General features: G+C 26.9%; 1 protein-coding gene across 1 annotated transcript; it reads right to left on the bottom strand.

Annotated features, from left to right (window-relative positions):
* Positions 1–1,233: 1,233 nt before the first annotated feature.
* Positions 1,234–16,903, bottom strand: LOC129616126 (CCR4-NOT transcription complex subunit 1). Its single transcript, XM_055531595.1, has 9 exons — positions 16,311–16,903; positions 10,164–10,358; positions 9,204–10,074; positions 5,348–9,107; positions 5,047–5,233; positions 4,236–4,944; positions 2,986–4,165; positions 2,567–2,926; positions 1,234–2,423 (listed from the first exon to the last, which is right to left on the bottom strand). The coding sequence occupies exons 1-9, from the start codon at positions 16,410–16,412 to the stop codon at positions 2,327–2,329; spliced, it is 7,461 nt and encodes a 2,486-aa protein (XP_055387570.1). The 5' UTR covers positions 16,413–16,903; the 3' UTR covers positions 1,234–2,326.
* Positions 16,904–18,115: the final 1,212 nt, after the last annotated feature.

Here is an 18,115-nt window from a genome sequence, read left to right as displayed (position 1 = left end):
GTAACACAAAACCCTTATTTTTTTTCTCATTTATAATTTTTGATGTTTTGCTCCTAAAATTTCTCTTACTATCTAGTAGGTTTCAATTTGACTTTATTTGTACATTTCACTACTTAAATCAATTCTACACTCTGCAGATTGTACTAAAAAATTAAAGAAATCAAGTTGATGTAACAATTGAGTTGAGCTATGTGTCAAGGATGCAAAAACAATTTTTATAACCCACACAAATACAGCTGAATACAAAAATTTCAATTTGCTGCTACAAACTCAAAAATTATACATACATACATACATTTATATAGCAAGGGAATTTTCGATAAATTCAGATATTCACTGTTTTAAATTAAATCTCAAATCTTTTCGCCCATACTTCACCTATATACAAACTGAATATTTTATTGAATGTACATATGTACTTGAAATAAATTTGTAACATGATGAATATTTTTGCATAACCGCCAAAAAAAAATTTAAAAATTCAGATTTTTCTAAAAAAACAGTAATTTAATATTGGACTGCAACTTGTATAAGAATAACTGTAAATTAGTGCTTTCAAAAATGTAGAACTGGACGATAATTTTTTGCAGTGTTGTCAAAATCTTTTTCTTTGAAAAATTTTTCCTTTAGAACTTTAAGCACAACTATCATTTCCCACTATGATATTTTTGCAGACTTTGCCGTTTAGATTAATTGGACGTGCTTTATATTAAAACCTTAGTTAGAAGTGAATTAACGAAAATCTCCGTACGTGTGGTAAAAAACTTGAATTAAAATTTTAATTTATTTAAATTGCAGTATGCATTAAACATCTCAGATTAAAATATATCTGTGTCTGGGATTCCCCGGATACACTGAAAAAAATTAATAAAAAAATTTACAATATTTTTTTTTTAAAATGCTTTTTAATTAGTAAGATTATTTCATTATTTTCATATATTGTTTAATATAGTTATTTATACAGTTACTCTACAGTTTTTTTTTTTTTTTAATTTTATTACATTTATTTTTAATAAATTCTTAAACAAACAAGAAAAAAAAATAATAAATTGAAACTTATTTTAATTAATTATAAAAAATTACTACAAAAAAAAAGTAAGGTAATTAATAAAAAAAAAAAAGAAAAACAAAAAAAAAAATGATGTTTTTAAATGTATTTAAAATTTATTTTTTTTTCATATTTTATGGCAAATAATTTTTTTAGTTTTTTTTATTGTTTTTTTTTACATTTACATAAACATATGTATATATACATACATATATATATATTCCTTGTAAGTTTTTATATTTTCTAGAATCAATTGAGTACATAATTGTTATAACCTTATTTACAAATAGATATATAAAAATAGATAAATATAAAATTAAATAAAAAATTAAAAAAAAAAAGAGAACAAATTATTACAATATTTATTACTTATTTATATAAAAAAGTAAAAAAGCTTAAATTTTTAAGATTTTATATAAAGTGAAAATGAAAAACAGAAAATATTTATGTGAAATTTTAAAAAATTTTTTAATTATTTAATTGAATGTTTTAAAAAAACAAAAAAGGAAAAACATGGACAAAAACATTTATGAATTATTTGCCATAAAATTTTTATTTCATATTTTTTGAAATAATTAAGAAAAGCCTGTATTGTTTTTTTTTTTGTTTTAATCACAAAATTTACAAAAAAAAAAAAATTATGAAAATAAGAAAATTAAAAGTTACCAGAATTCCACTAAATTAATTTTTTTTTTTTTTAATTTGTATACACATTTTTTTTTTAATTTTTTATTTTGTTAAATTTTTTAAGACTTTTTACATTATTTTTCAATTTTTTTCTTTTTATATTTTTAAGGTTTTTTTTTTTATTTATTTTTGCTCTTTTTTTCGATTTTGTTTTAATTTGATTTTTTTCTTTTTTTTTTTGTATTTTCCTTAATGGTATTTTAATTTTAGTTTTTGTTTTGTTTGTTCCACATTTTTAGTTTCAAATTTTTTTTTCCAAATATTTTTTTAAAAACAAAAAAAAAAAAAAACACAAATTGTTCCCACAAAAATTTTTTGTTTTTTTTTTTTTGTGAAAACAATAATGATTTTTTTTTTATTTTGATTTCAATTGATTTTTTGTAGTAATTTGATTTTATTTTTTTACAATTTAAAATATGAGAGAAGAAACTTAATAATTTTTTAATATCCGTAAACTTTTTTTATTTAGTTTTTTTTTTTTAATTGGAAACTATAATATTAATTCTTCTATTACACTAAAATTTGATTTTTTTTTTTATTATTTTACGTTTTCAATGAGTGGTGTTTGTTGTGTTGTGTGTTCATATTTCTTTAATTACACTCTTGAAGTTCAGGTTCAACATTGGTAATGATTTGTTGTTGATGATTTGCTTTTACCATACAAGAGCGTGCAACAGATTCAAATAATCTAAAAAAAAAAAAAAAACAATTAAAAAAAATTTAATTGAAAATTATTTTAAAAATTTAATTTTTTTAATTTTATTAATTTTACTCTTTTATTTATACATATCATAGTTAGTATTTAAAAAAAAAAAAATTTTTATCACTTACTTTTCTATTTCAGGGGCACAATGTACAAAATCATGATCCCAAAATTTATAAACACGATTCTTTATTAATTCAATAAATGTAATTAATAATCCCCATGGATGTGGTCGATTAACAATTAATCTTTCCAAAAGAACACGTGTTATTTGTTCTTGAATCGCTTCAGAATTTGCTTCAGCAAATAAATATAATAAAACACAACTGAAATAATGTGTATGACTATTTGGGTAACGTAATTGATTAGCAATAGCATTAAGAAATAGATATCTTCCTTCATTATCTAAATCTACAGCTAAATTCTGGAATATGTCCATATGTGCACTATGAACAATTGTTGATGTATTCGGTACTGAATTTTTATTTCTAAAATAATGATAAAATAATTTGAATTAAACAATTACATTTGGAATTAAAAAATTTACCTAATATGTGCAATAGCTTGATTTCCAACATAAAGAACTAATGCATTCATTAATGATATATTATAACGTGATCCAGGTTCATTAGAAATTTGTAAATGACTTCTTAATTCAGATAAGAATGTTACTGGAGCACGTGCTTTTAAATATGAATCTAAATCTTTTTTAAATCCAAGTGGTTGTATATTAATAATATAATTTGTATAAATTCTTGGCGCTGTTGCTGTTTCTTGTAACATATCAACTTTTAAATTTGGTGTAAATGGATCTGGTAATCTCATATTACGTGGAAATGCTGCTAATATTATATTTCTCATTTGAATGCAATTTGGTGGTATTACATCACAAAAACCAAAATGATAATCGCATAAAAATTCCGGAAAATCATGTAATAATACCAGTAAAACTCTTAATGTTCCTTTATATAATAGTTGAACTGGTTTTGCTAATTCAGCATTTCGTAAAAATGGAGCTAAATATTTGAATAAATCCAATAAAAGTTGTGAATATAATGGCCAACCTTTTTGTTGTGGTATTTGTGCCAATATTCTTCCGATAAATACGCGATGTGATATTAATTCTAACCAAGAATAACAAAAACCGGGTGCCATTGCAGGATTTAATAAATGATAAGTATGACAAAATGCTATTACAATATTATGCATCAAATGTTCTAAATCTGATGAGCTTAATTCCAAAAATAGCATAATAAAGAATCGATGATAACCAACTTGTTGAAAAGCTGTTCCATGCATTTCTTGATCTTGCAACAATACACCTAATACGATTCCTAAAACTTTGTTAAGTAAATTTATTTTAGTACTAGGATTATTCTGGTCTCCACTATGACGAACTAATAATGCAATTAAACGCACAAAAGCGTCAATAAATTGAAAAATTTTTGCTTTTGTAACAACTGCATTTGTTGATGGATCGTTAATTAAACGATATACATAGTCGATACAAAATTGGGTTGCTTGCCGGAAAAACCGAGTAATTAAATCATCAGTCTTCAAGATTCCGTACAAATTCATTTTATTAACAAATGTACTGAATGTTTTTACAGTGTCACGACCATGTTGTTGACTTAAATGAATTTGTACCCAATCTTTAAGTAAAATTTCAGTCTTCTCTTGAAGTCCTGGTGGATCATCACAATCATTTGAACGAACATGCAATATTCCTAATGAACACAAAATAATATTGTATGAAATTATTATATATGATATTATTACAGTTAAGAATCGACTTACCAGATTGAATATATTGCGAAGGTGTTGCAATATTACGTTCAATTAAAAATGAGTTAGGGTCATGATTAATTCTTAATAATTCAATCAAATGTGCTAAACCTTCTGGGCCACGATGATGAGCGCCTAATCTTGCTAACAAATCGATTGAGTTGCAGAACTCTGATTCATTAACATTTCCACTTGAACGTTCATCTACTAAATAATGTTGAACCAGTTGCATTGCGAATGTAACAGCTAAATAATTTGCTCCATTATCCATTTTTTGACACAACATTTGATCAAATTGTGAAACATTAATAAAATGAGAATTTATCAAAAGTTTTATTGCTTCAACGTTGTATCTTAATTCTTCTCTAATTTCAAAAACGCAATTAGTTACTGTATGCTCAATAGCAGGTGCCCCAAATTGATGATGTAAAATGTTCAATATACGTAAATTAATATCTCTATATAATTTCATTTGTTCGACTTGGTCCGGAATATTTACCAAACCTTCAATAAGAGCTTCTACGGCACGAGTTAATAAACTTAAGCAATGTTCTTGTTCACGATTTCGTCTTACAAGCAGGCAAGCATTCAATACAGCATTAATTTTGGTTGCTTGCAATTGTAATGTTGGAACATTAACCGCAGCATTCAAAAAGGCTTCCATTTTTGCGGCTACTTCGGCGTACATAATTGCATATTCATCAGTGGCAGTGAAAGTCTCCTATGAAAAAAAATAGATACATTTGTAAAAAAACATTTACAAATAATTGATACATTTGCAAATATAAACCAACTAAAACGTAAAATAATTGTAAAATATTACCGGTATTGCGGCTTTTGGCATGAGCATTGACATTTCTCGTTCGGCCATTAATTGAAAACCAGGAATATTGCGAGCGAATTCTTCATATACAGCGAATTGTGTACTTGGTATCCCGCTTACACTAAGTCTAACTTGTTCAGGCATTCTATCATTTTGATAAGCTGCAGCTTCTGGATCGCAATATCGTCTGTGAAATAAAGTAAACATGAAAACATTCATTTGCAAAAGGTACATAAATACAAATTTAAGCTACAGCACATTTTATAATACATGTAAGCTTCAAATTTAAATTAGTTCTAACCTTCCTTCCTCTCTTGCAAGCTTCCTTAAATCAAAGTCTTGGGCTAACCTTCTATCACTCTCAGGAATTGATTTTTCGCTAGCCGTTTTCTGTATAAAAGCACATACAAGATCTACATTGTCTGCAGCAATTTGTTGAGCAGCATTATCAATTTCTTGTATTTGTTGAGGTGAATTAATTAAGGTTTGAAAAGCTTTCTTTATATTAGCCACTATTGTTGCCGATAACTGATCTCGACATGTGATCATTGCCATACCAGCAGCTAAGTTCCGTACCATAAAATGAGCGGCAACTCGCATTTTTTGATCATCTGGATCTAAAGCAAAATCTTTTCGAACTATTTGTTCTGAAGTTGCAACAGCGATACGGACACTACGTTCAACTACTGGTGGCAACCAATCGGAAATTGTCTTTTCAATTGCAGACAGAGCTACAGCTTTCAATGCTGGATTTGTATGCAAAATTCCAATCGCTTGTGATAAAATAATGTGTTGTTGAATTGATGCAACATTCGTAACATTTATATCTAAGTAACTAAAACGTGGTTCAGGTGGAGTAATAGGTACTTGCCCCATATTACCGGTGTCATTATTTACACCACTTGGTGAAGGGTTTGCAATATTTTGATGGTCTTCTTGCTGTGGAATTTGAGGTGTTGAAGGCTGTTGCGGTACAGGAGGTTTAGGTTGTGCTGGTATTTCTTTTGGTTTAGGCTGCGATAATTGAAATTCAATGTTAAGAATTCTTTCAGCATCTTTCAAATATATAATTGGTTTAAGTTCTGAAATATCAATATTAAGTGTTTTGCATAATACTTCAATTTCGAATTTCAAATTCAATTTCAAATCTTGTTCAGTATGCAATTCAGCTAAAACATTCATAATTGCCATTGTCCAAGGATTTGGTGGTTTAAATACTTTGCTTTTTGAACATGATTCCAAAACCTTAGCAACAAACGGTACAACATATAAGAGTTCTTGTTGCCCTTTATGATACGCTTCTACTAAAAGCGACTTCAAGTCTAAATCTAGCATTAAAATTGGTCTACTACGTCCTAAAGTAAGCATTCCAAGCCAATGACCCAGATTTTTCAATAAGCTACGATCTGAAAAATTAGCAATTCCTTTATCTGAGCGGAGTAAAACACGGATATTGCGAAAAGTCTCTCTAGTCACCAAGCGTAAAATTTCATTATTCTTTAAAGCATCTAGAAAATTCGAATACAAGTTGTGAAAGTTTAATTCAATGGAAGCTCTTTTAAGAACCATATATTGAGAGAGCCAAGCCCAATACTCTTTAGTCATTATTTCTTTGATTTCATCACATTTTTGTTGCAAATTAAGTTGACTTAAATTATTAAATATGAATGCAGTTTTATCTTGAATGTTGTCTGGTGGAATTGTAATTTTTTCTTCCCGTTCTTGATTTGCTGACAATAATGTGTCTATATTTGTTGCAGTAGCGATTGATTTTACACGTGATGCATGCAATGGCTGACTTGCTATAACTGATTTAGGTTGTTGTGTAGGGGTTGTTATTATGTTTCCAGTAACACTACTGCTTCGGTATAATGATTCAGGAACTGGTCCTGGTCCCGTTGTACCAGTTGAAGCTATACCGGTTGCGCCTGGAAGGATATGAGCCATGGATGGCGGCAAAACCGGTCCTTGAGGTTTTGTAGGAGGTTCAAGACTTTGAAATCCATACTCAACATATTGAATTAAATGTGGTGGAAAGTCTTGAAAATGTGGAATTGACCGAACATATTCACAGTACTTGTTGTATTGATGAAGGCGGCTTTTGAAACGATCCAATGCTGTAATGCCAAAGTAGTACATTTTGGATCCTTCAGGCTTTCTAAGAGCATCTAGCACACAACGTAAAGCTAATCCTAAAGCAACAAATGTAGGTACTAAATTTCTTTCAATTATGCCACCAAATAGTTGCGCAGTGATCTGTAATTCTTTATCAGGATATTGTGGAAAGAAACGATATTCTTCAAATAAATTCCTTAACATGCACTGATAAACCTCTTGTTCACGTCTAATTGTTGAGTCTTTGAAACGCTGTAACATGTCTAACACGTCATCAATTGATAATGTTGGATGAGGAGGATGATTATAAATTCTTTGGAAATAACTATTTGCTTCATCTTCAACCTCTTTTGAAACAGTTTGTGCCAAATCGGGTATTACAGAAGGTGTGGACGGCAAATGCATTTTATCCGCTGTTGGTGGTGTAGGTTGAATTCTACCCAAATTATTTACATTTGGTGGAGGATTTGGCATGGTCATCATTGGGAATGGACTACTAGAAGGCGGAGGTGCTGATAATAATCTTGATGGGGATCCTGGAGTTGAGACTAAATTTCCAAGTACATTTCCAAAATTAAATTGTCCACCATTTGGCCCGCCACCCAAATTAAGTCCAGCCATCGAATTATTTAGTCCAGTTAAAGCATCTAAAGGTGAAGGTCCACCTGCACCAGCTACACCAAACATTTGTTGTGCTGCATTAAGATTGGCACTAAACGGTGAAGGATCTATTCCTCTGTGTTGACGTAATACGCCAGGAGGAGGTGGACCCTGTACTGGTGGCACAACAGGTTGTTGTTGCATTGGCGGTACAATAGGTTGGCGTACTTTATTTGCAATCACATTACAGCTATTTGTCATTTGTAATATAATATCAGCTAATTCAACACTTACTGTTGTAACACAATTTTGTAAACATGTTAATATTACCGAAATACTTTCTTGAGGTAGTTGGGCAACTTTCGGCATTTGATCATCTGGAATTTTTCCGCCAGCTAATTGTGGACACCGTCGTTGCAAAAATTTTATTAAAGCTTGAACAAATGGTTCACCATGTTCCCTTAATTTATCATTAACCCATTTTTCTAATTTTAAATATTCTCTTCGTGATGCTAAACATGCTAAATCTATTACAAATGAAAATGAACGAGCATTCAATAAACTAGACAAAGCTTTTAAATCCTGGGCAACGTCAAGAATACGTGACAATTTTGTTTGATCTGATTCACCACGCAAATACCATTCTGACATACAATGCATAATAATTGGTCTAAGTGTATGTGAAAAGTTTGATGAATTCCATGCATGATGAAATATCACACCAGAATTTGGATGATTATTCAAAAATGTTGGTATTAAATTTGAGAATAAATCTTGTCGAAAGGCAGTTAAAGGCGGATTAATATGTAACATTGCCAAAAATAGTACATCTGGACAATGTTGGGCTGGAAATTTAAAAATTTCATGAACTTGAGCATAATAACCATGATCAGCTATGTACAAAAGAACATCAACTAAATGCATAGATTTCCATTGAGCTATTTCTTTGTTATCAGTTTCAGGCGGTGTTTTTAACAATTCAACAGGTACTGGTTGGTATATATTATCAGCAAATGAATATAAATCAGAACATTTTAATATTGTTGATATTAAAGAAAATTGCCCCTCAACATTTTGCCAATGCCTATAAATGCACTCGACTGGAAAATTATGTCCACTCGCTAAACGAACAATTGTTAACAATAAATTTAAACCAATACGATCCTTTATTTGGAATTCATGATGATCTAAACCAAGACAAACGTCTTGCCAATTTAAATTTGGGACGGTTTCTTTTAGCGCCTGAACAAATATATCTGGTTTCCAGGTTTGCGTTGAATCGGAACCACTTTTTTCCTTTTTCTCTGTTGGATTTGCATTTCCATCTGCCTGTTGTCCAGTTCCAGCTAAAAAAATAAAATAGTTGTCAACAATTGTTTTTATTTCATAACTTTGTCTTTTAAAAAAGATTCACAATATTTTAATACTTTTTTTTTACTTACCAGGTGTTCCATTGTTGCTGTTATTACTAGATTGCTGCCCTTGTTGGTTTTGTTGCCAAAAATTTGCTGGGGTTGGTAAATTCACATTATAATCTAATAAACTCGTGTGAGTTCTACACATAAGACCAATAATTTTAGCGACATCTAGTGCCTGAATTTCTCTACCAAATTTATCGCGCAAATGATTCTTACAATCTTCTAAATTAGCAGTAAAATCATAGCCAATTTCTAAAATTAAACTGACCCAGGATGTGTCCATAATATTTGAAGTCTTCAAAATATCAAAATCGTAAATATCTTCGTCGTTAACTAAGTCGACGACGAAATCGACGACGCCAGTTTCTCTATATGTTTTCCCCGTACCTACTGCTAGAGAATTCGTTATATTTGATCCACTGGTAGTTGAATTTGTAGAAGTCGATGTTGTATTTGAAGTTGTTACACTTATAGAATTTGTAATTTCCTGTATATTTTTTACAACAGTTGCTACTAAAGCTTTTTGATCTTCAAAATTTGGATACAAGTATGGTATTAATATTAATGGTGCTCTTTTACGTGGAAATTCTTGACGTAATTTTTCAACAAATTTTTTATATAGATCACTATTAAATCCGCTACGTGTCGATAATAATGATAATATTAATTGTAATAAATCTGGTGATATATCGTTAAATTTTTCAGATTGTGTTTCGTTATCGATATAAGATTCGATTAGAGCTGGTAAATATCTTTTTAAATTTTCGGTAGCGTACTTTGCTAACTCTGTATTACTTGAATGACTTAAGGCTAAAGCTAAGACAACTTCAAGTAATTTAGAACCTTGTGTTGCTTTACAAATTTGCGGTATCAGAGATGTTGTTGTTTTCAAAGTCTAAAAGTTTAATTAAAATTTATAATTTTTATCAAAAAAAAATATACGAATCAATTAAATAAGTAAATTTACTTGTAGTATTTTTTTACCTTTTGATTTGGAAAACAATTATCAATGGCGAAACAAATATTTGATATGAATGCTGGTTTTGTTAATTGTGAATTAAGTTCTTGCTCCAATAATTTACAATGTAATGGTGTAGATTGTGGTTCAGCAAAATTAATTGCCGAAAATAAACAACGCAGATAATGACGGTCTGATTCTAAGCCAAATGTTTCAACAATCTGTAAAAAAGAAAAAATAGAAATTAATAAAATGTAAAAAATTAATAAAATTTTCTTTAAATAATTTTTTATCTGGAATATTAAATTTTAAATGCGAAAGTAGGAAATTTAAAATCGCATATTTAAATTAGACTTTGTTTTGTTGGTGTTTTGATCTTAAATAAAAAGAATATAGAAAGTTAGTCAAAATATCTAAGTGGTGCGAATATAATATTAGTTAATATAGGGAATTATTAAATGATTAAGGGTGCAGATAGACAAACTTATTGATTATTAAATTGAATGCCATCATAGAGTTGCAAGTGTGCGGAGGCCGCTTAAATAGCGACAAATATGCAATAAAACAGTTTCAAAATTAAAAACTGCATTACTGGTTGAGTTTCTTGTGCTGTAATAGAAAAATTTGAAAATTTACTCTTAATAAAGTTTTATTGATATATAAAAACAAACAACAGTTAAAACATGTGATTTGGGATTGGGTGTTTTCCCAAATATTGAATTCTCTCACATAACGAAATTTCAAACTATTTTCAAAATATTGTGCCTAGTTTATTTTTTTTTTTGGGAATTGGCAGGTTATTAGGTATTAGAAGGTAGGAACATTATTCAACTACCTACCCAATTACGAGAAAACTAAAAATTTCATATTTTCAATAATTGTTTTCAAAACAATTTGTGATATTGAGGAGATAAAAAATATAAAGCACTAGAATTATTTTTTATATTTTATTTTATATTTTGAAAAAGAATAAATAAATAAATTTCAATATATAATTTAAAGAAAAAAAAATTTCATTCGAATTAATAATTATAAATTTATAATTTTCTATTTTTGTTTTAATACCCTCAATAGAATTAAAAAATGATTATATTTTAATATAACTACAATATGATTAAATTCTGAACCAGTTTCTTTTTAATATCATTGAGTCATTCATTAATAATATACACAAACATACATAATTCTTTTCGAATATAATATTTATATTTGTAGTTAGGTAGGTAGGTGCTTTGTTTTTCTATTAAACACGTATATTATAATATGTAACAGAAAATACTTACTTATTAAGAGCATAAGTAATATTTTGTCTGCCTAAATTTAGGTAGGAGTGTAAAATGTATATAGGTACACATATAATTCTATTTATCAACCTACATGGATCTAATACTAAAAATTTAACTTTACAATTGCGTTCGAAAAAAAAAATGTCTTTTTTTTTACGCACATTTTTCGAAAATCATTTTTTTTTTTGTTGAATATTAAAAATCTAAAAATAAAAATATTAAATAGGGAGAAAAATGATCTACATTATTATAAAAAATATAACTCCATACCTAGCTTCTCGCTTCATTATGGTTATAGATAGACATACATTTTTGTATAATTTGTAAGTAAAATTGTGTCCCCTTAGGTAAATAATAAAATGTACATATATTGGAGATTATGTATAACATAATCGAAGTGACTTGAATAATAATCAGAAAAAGAACAAAAAAAATGTATACATAATTCCTTTAAAAATTATTACGTATACAAAAAAAAAAAAATTGTATTTAATAAAATTTAATATTTCAAAAAAAAAAAAAAAATTTAATATTGAAACAAAAACAAATTTCCAAAATTTCCTTTTCTTCAAAGTAGGTTAGGTATAAGAAGGAAGACAGTAAGTATTTGCAGTGTAATGATACTCTTAATCATAAAAAGAGAAAGTGGTTAAATAGTTTAAGAGGTAGGAAGGCAGGAATATAGACTATCTACCTACTTAGCTACAAGTATATAACTAGAATGTTTTCTTAACCTATTTTTTATAGGGTAGGCACCTACCTATACAAATTAATTGATTTATTTTAAAAAATTTCCAATATTTTTGGGAAAAAAATATTCTAATATATTTTGATATCCCAAGGGAGTTAATTAAATATTTATGTATGTATATCTAGGGTATAGGTAGTTAATGCAGGCTTTTTCATATTTTGGCGTTTTAATTACCACCTGTCATTAATTTTGGAAATTCCTAATAGCCAGCTTATTTCCCTTAAGTTTCTCTTATTTCTCTTTTAAAAAATTTTTTTATTACTTGTCCCTTTTCTGCTACTTATTCTTCTTTTTCAAAAAAAAAAAAAACTTATTTCGCATTTAATCTCCCTTAGGGCCGAATAAGATTTGATAAAACTAAAAAAAGTCAATTAATTTTCACAACATAATTAAATAGGTGGGTAGATATTTTACCTACCTCTTCTTCACTCACTTTAAAAACTGTACGGAAATTAACAATATATTCTTAGTAATTTTAAATATTTTTAGCAACACTAACAAAAAACTTAATTTTTTTTCTTATATTTTGTACTTAAAATAAAAAATTCTCATACGTACATTATTGTTGTTGTCTTTTCATACACAAAAAAAAAAAAAGAATAAAAATTTTAGGTATGGTGAAACTTTTAACACAGGAAAGGACTACGCCATCCTGAGTTTTTTTTTTTTTTTTAATACAAATATTTACGAAAAAACTTTTTTCTTGTTTTTTTTTTTTTCTTTTTTAATCACTTATATTAAAAATTAAATATATTTGTAGTAAAATATATGTATATTTAATTTTATTTATTTAAGTACTTTTCTTGTCTTTAAAACTAAAACTTATTTAAGAGAAATTTTTTTCTTCTAAAAAAAAAAAAAAAAAAACTACTTGTCACATCGTCTTTGTACTAAATTCGAAATGAAAAGAAAAAAAAAACCCCCAACTTAAAAAAATTTAATATTGAAAATTAAGTTTTTTCATTTTTTAAACATTTTATAAATATAATTATTAATTTTTCACTACACAATGAATTTAAGTTAATTGTTTTGTATTTTTTTCACTCATTTTCATAAAATTTTATTGTTAATTTTTAATAAAAAGTTTAACTTGTAATTTTGCGGACGACAATGGCGTCGGAGAAAAAGAAAAACCTTTTTTTTTTCTTTTTTCTTCTTCTTTTTTATTTCTGTAATGTGCAGCATCTATTCACCACCATAAAATGTCAAATACGTCATATTAATATTATATAGGGGAATACATGAGAATGGAACAGAAAGCGATATTTAAAAAAAAAAAACTAAAACAGTGTCTCATAAAACTTATTTACATTCATTTTTGGTATGTCAAATAAAATTTTTTTTTTGCTGTTTTCCTTGGGGTTACTTAGTACCATTTAAACGTCGAAAACAAATTTTAAAATTAATGTTTTTATTAATCAAGAAAAAATTTCTATTTTTATTTTATTATGTAATGAAATTATTAATATAATTTTAAGAGATATTTTATAAACTGCTACTCAAACTTATTCTTACATTTTTCTCAAAAAGAGAATAACCTAGTTTTTGGTATGTGCTCTAGAATCTGTGTAAAAAAATTTTGTACGTGAATTCGAAAATTAAGATCTGTCTGAAGTCTGCCGGCATATTAAATAAAGGGTTTTAGTTTTTTTTAAAAATTCCGAGAATATCACAGAAATTATGCGTCCACATTGCAAAAAAAAAACAATAAAATTTCAGGATTCTAATAAATTTCTCACCAAAATTTCAATTTATGATATCTAGACTTTTGTTTACGACTTAAATGCGTGCGGATACGCGTAGTGTATTCTTTTTTACGTATACGCGCATAAAGTAAAACACTGCACGTAGTATGAAATTTATTTCTAAAAGAAATTTAGAGTGTTAAATTTTAAGTTTGCAAAATTCAAAATTATTTTCCAGACAAATGAAATTAAAAAAAAAAAGATATATGTATTGTAAAAAGCACGAAAAAAACGTATCCCACACGTTGTCAAAATTACAAGTTCCAATACGTTGCGTAGGCATGTAGCTCAGTTATGTCAGTTAATTTAAAATGTGAGGGTATGAGAACATTTTGACGCAAGCAGTACGCGTTGTGAGTACAAGTACATACAGAATACTTGCCAGAAAATTTTCTTAAACAGAGAAGCTTCTCACTTGTTTGGACAATTACATATATGCTTAAAAATTATATGCTGGAATTTTTCTGCAAAAATATACCCTTCAAATTTTAATTCCAACAAATGTATTTAAAAAAAAGAATGCAATAATTGATGTAGAAATTCATTCCGGGAATTCATTATACTTTTTCACAATATTATTCTGAAATGGATTGGTAAATTTACTTTCAAACTATTCGAAATGAAAAGTTGTAGCAACAAAAATATGCTTTTTCAGAATTTTCCTATATCCAAATTATTTTTGACAAAATGTTGATGGATCGAATCGAATATAGGCCTATTTTTTTTCAAGATTTTAAGTAAAAATTTATTTCCTCTTACTTAAACTTTTAAATAAATTCCAAAATTCAATATTTTGACAGTAATTGGGCATAGAATTATTTTAGATATTAAAATTCAATAACATTTTCATTATTTTCATTTTCAAATTAAATAGTTTCTACTAAAAACAAAATAAGTTGAAATGAATACATAAATCACTTTACAAAAACTAGTGTTGGAAAAAATTTATCAAATTTTTAAATAATTAATAATTAATGACAACAGAATTTCAAAATTCAAAGTTAATGATTACAATTTTGCAATAACAGGAAATTGATTGTAAAAGTGAATCTTTTCCTTCAAATCAAACTAATAGAAAAATATTTTACAAAATTATAGATATCTAGAATTACATATTTATATATGTACATTTCGAATTAACATTTAGAGCGAACATTATTTAAGAGATTATTTTATATCTTTATCTTAAATATAATTATCAATTATATTCTGATTTACGAATCTCTTCTTGGAATATATCCCAATGTATTAGAAATTTATGCCTATTTAACAGTAAAATAAGATCAGAAATGTTATTCTCTTTTTCTCTATAATGTAGGAATAAAGGTAGGTTTCCCCTAGCTACCATGCCACATTACTTTTTTCTGAAATACACAATTATATTTGAATGTACGCAAACGAAACTTTTGAAAAATTAACCATTAAACAACAATAATTATCATTTGAATTCCAAAAATGTAAACCTAAAATAGAAAATTAAAATAGGTCTTATTAAAATTTGAAAAAAAAAAAATTAAAATAATATAGCGAAAAAAATATATTTATGTAGCATTTAAGGTCACTTATATAATATTTAAATGAATATTATTGAAAAAAGTTTTGTAAATAAAATTTAAATAAAAACCTATTTTTTTTTTTTTCTTTGACCGCCAAAGGTGACCTTTAACAAAAATTGTAAATATTAAAATAATTTCACTTTAAATGTTTATTTTGTACATTATGTAAATTATATATGCAAAAACGTAAGTAGAACATTAGAAATGTTTTCTATTCAAATTATACAGATAGATAGATACCTATATATCTTTAAGAAATTGAAGTGTTTACAAATATATCGATTCCCTAATGATTAAAATTTACTACATATTTGTAGGTAGGTAAGAGTACCTTACCTTCCTGTTTATTTTGTAGAATAACATGTGATTAATATTATCAAGCTTTTTATTTCGAGGTTGATGACTTTTACATATATACATACATAAATTGGAACTCAAACCAACCCCAAAATTTCATCTTCTAGACAATATTTTCAAACAACATCAAAATTGTTTCAGATGAAAAAAATATAAATATTAAAATTTCTTTTTAAAGCATAGCCATTATTTGGCCAATTATAATTAAAACTTTATAAGAATTTTCCCTTTTCATAAAAAAAAAAAATTCCTTTTTAGTATGACAATTCAAAATTTATTTTAGAAAGCAGTCATTATGACACATATATAATTAGTTAAATCGTATTTATAACAAAAAAAAAAAAAATGTATTAAATATATTATTTTATCAATTGAGTAGAAAGTTATAGATATACAATATGTAGATATTATTATTGTAGTAATGCACGTATACAATAAACTACGTATTAAATTTTATTTACTTGGAAACACTACTTACCTGTCTTATAATTCCGCAATTTTGTGCAAAATTTTTCTTTGTCAAGTTATTTACCAAATAACTAATCTGCGTTAAGGATATAATTTGAGGCTCTTGGTACATAATTCCATCAAATGTTCCAGCACACTGTGTGGGCTTCAATCGAAGTTGAAGATCCCACTAGGCGCTCGAACTTCTATATATTGAAAAAAAAAAAAAATGGATCTTTCGAAAGAAAAAAAAAACGCGTAATTTCACAACTTTTCTTCTTTTAATAATAATTTGTTGCACAACAAATAAAAATGACACTGCTAATGATGACGATTTTACCCCACATTGATTGGGCTTTTATAATTAAAACCAATAAATATCAATTTTATTTTGTATGCTGCCTCAAAATTAAATGTCAAATATCTACTTTTCTTTTTTTTTTAATTATATTTACTTTCGCCTTAAACTTTAATATAATTGATCTTATTTTCGTATTTATTATTAAATGCTATATAAAAGGTTTTTTGAACTTTTAATGCCTTTTACCCGCAAATTTTTTTTTTAATTTTAGATGATTTTTACTTTTATCGACGTCTTAATTTTCACATTCTTACTCGCTGTGACGTCTATCATCTACTTAACTTAAACTATCATACGATAAATATGACATTTAAAAAATTTTCTCATTAATTCCAATATGAAACAAAAAATGTTTCAATTTTGATATTCCGATGTTTAAAATTTCTTTTTCCTTGTTCGAAAAATCGGATCGTTCTGGGTTTTTTTTAAAAATTTCCACGAAATAGAATTAAATTTTAGCTTAGTTTTCTATTCAAAATAATAAGCTTTTTTTCTTAAACGTATTTTTTTAACCAAAAATATTTATTTAATTTTTTGACAAATTGCATTAATTTAATCTGTTTTTTTTTATTAGAACAAAACCGAGTCAGATCTGTAAAAAACCATGTTCATTTCTTACCTCATAGTGTTGAAGTTCATGTCCTTTTTTATACTTACAGTATGCTTGAAAAAATTTTTCAGTTCTTACAGAACTCATACAATTTAAATTTGGAAAATTATTAAATGACAGAACTTTATAATTTTCGTTTTTAAAATCAGAGCTCCGAGAGTACAAAATAATTTCATTTGATTAAAGTGTGTTCTGAACATGTGTTCTGAACATTACTTCGAAAATGCGGTGATACTGTTTTATTATCAAATTCAGATTATAAGTGTGAATTGTGTATTAATGTGCGCCAATGCATTTTAGAATTCAAGGATATTTGTCATATACTGTGTTTAAATTTAGCTTGTAACCGACTTCAAGTGAATTTCCAGCTACTTAATTTGCTATTTTGAAGTCAAGTCTATCCGATAAAATTATTAGCTTGATTTGAAAATCGGTTGCATAGTATACGTAGACTGAAAGAATGAAAATGATAAATTAATATATAATGTTTGTCAGCTAAAATGTCAAATTCAAGTCGAATTCAAGTTATATGTTAAAATTTACACAGTATATATTATGCAGATTGAAATGTGAAATTAAGTACTCTATCCGCCGTATAAACAATGACTATTATTCACTTCTTTTACATTTAGATTTTCTATTAGAAACCGAAATTGGTGTTATTTTTTAATTAAAATTGAAAAATATTACAGGTTGCTTGATTGCCTTATTAGATGAAACGGAAAGAAAATAAGCAATCAAACAGTTAGAAAGTTAAGAAGTGCATGTTTGCTAAAATGCCTTAATTTAATTTATATCACGGTTTCAATACCATGTTTTTGACATATACCCTAGATTAGTATGAAATTATGAAAACTGTATGTTT

Source organism: Condylostylus longicornis, unplaced genomic scaffold (assembly GCF_029603195.1).
Source record: "Condylostylus longicornis isolate FDR11 unplaced genomic scaffold, ASM2960319v2 ptg000162l, whole genome shotgun sequence".
NCBI classification, from domain to species: domain Eukaryota; kingdom Metazoa; phylum Arthropoda; class Insecta; order Diptera; family Dolichopodidae; genus Condylostylus; species Condylostylus longicornis.
This window is presented reverse-complemented; position numbering and strand designations above follow the sequence as displayed.

Bases quoted from the DNA above. Each gene is read 5' to 3' on its own strand.
- LOC129616126 (XM_055531595.1), bottom strand. From the start codon at position 16,412: ATGTACCAAGAGCCTCAAATTATATCCTTAACGCAGATTAGTTATTTG. The intron at 10,359-16,310 runs GTAAGTAGTGTT...TCTTTTTTACAG, and splicing joins ATTGCGGAATTATAAGACAG to ATTGTTGAAACATTTGGCTT. The intron at 2,424-2,566 runs GTAAGTGATAAA...TTTTTTTTTTAG, and splicing joins TGTGCCCCTGAAATAGAAAA to ATTATTTGAATCTGTTGCAC.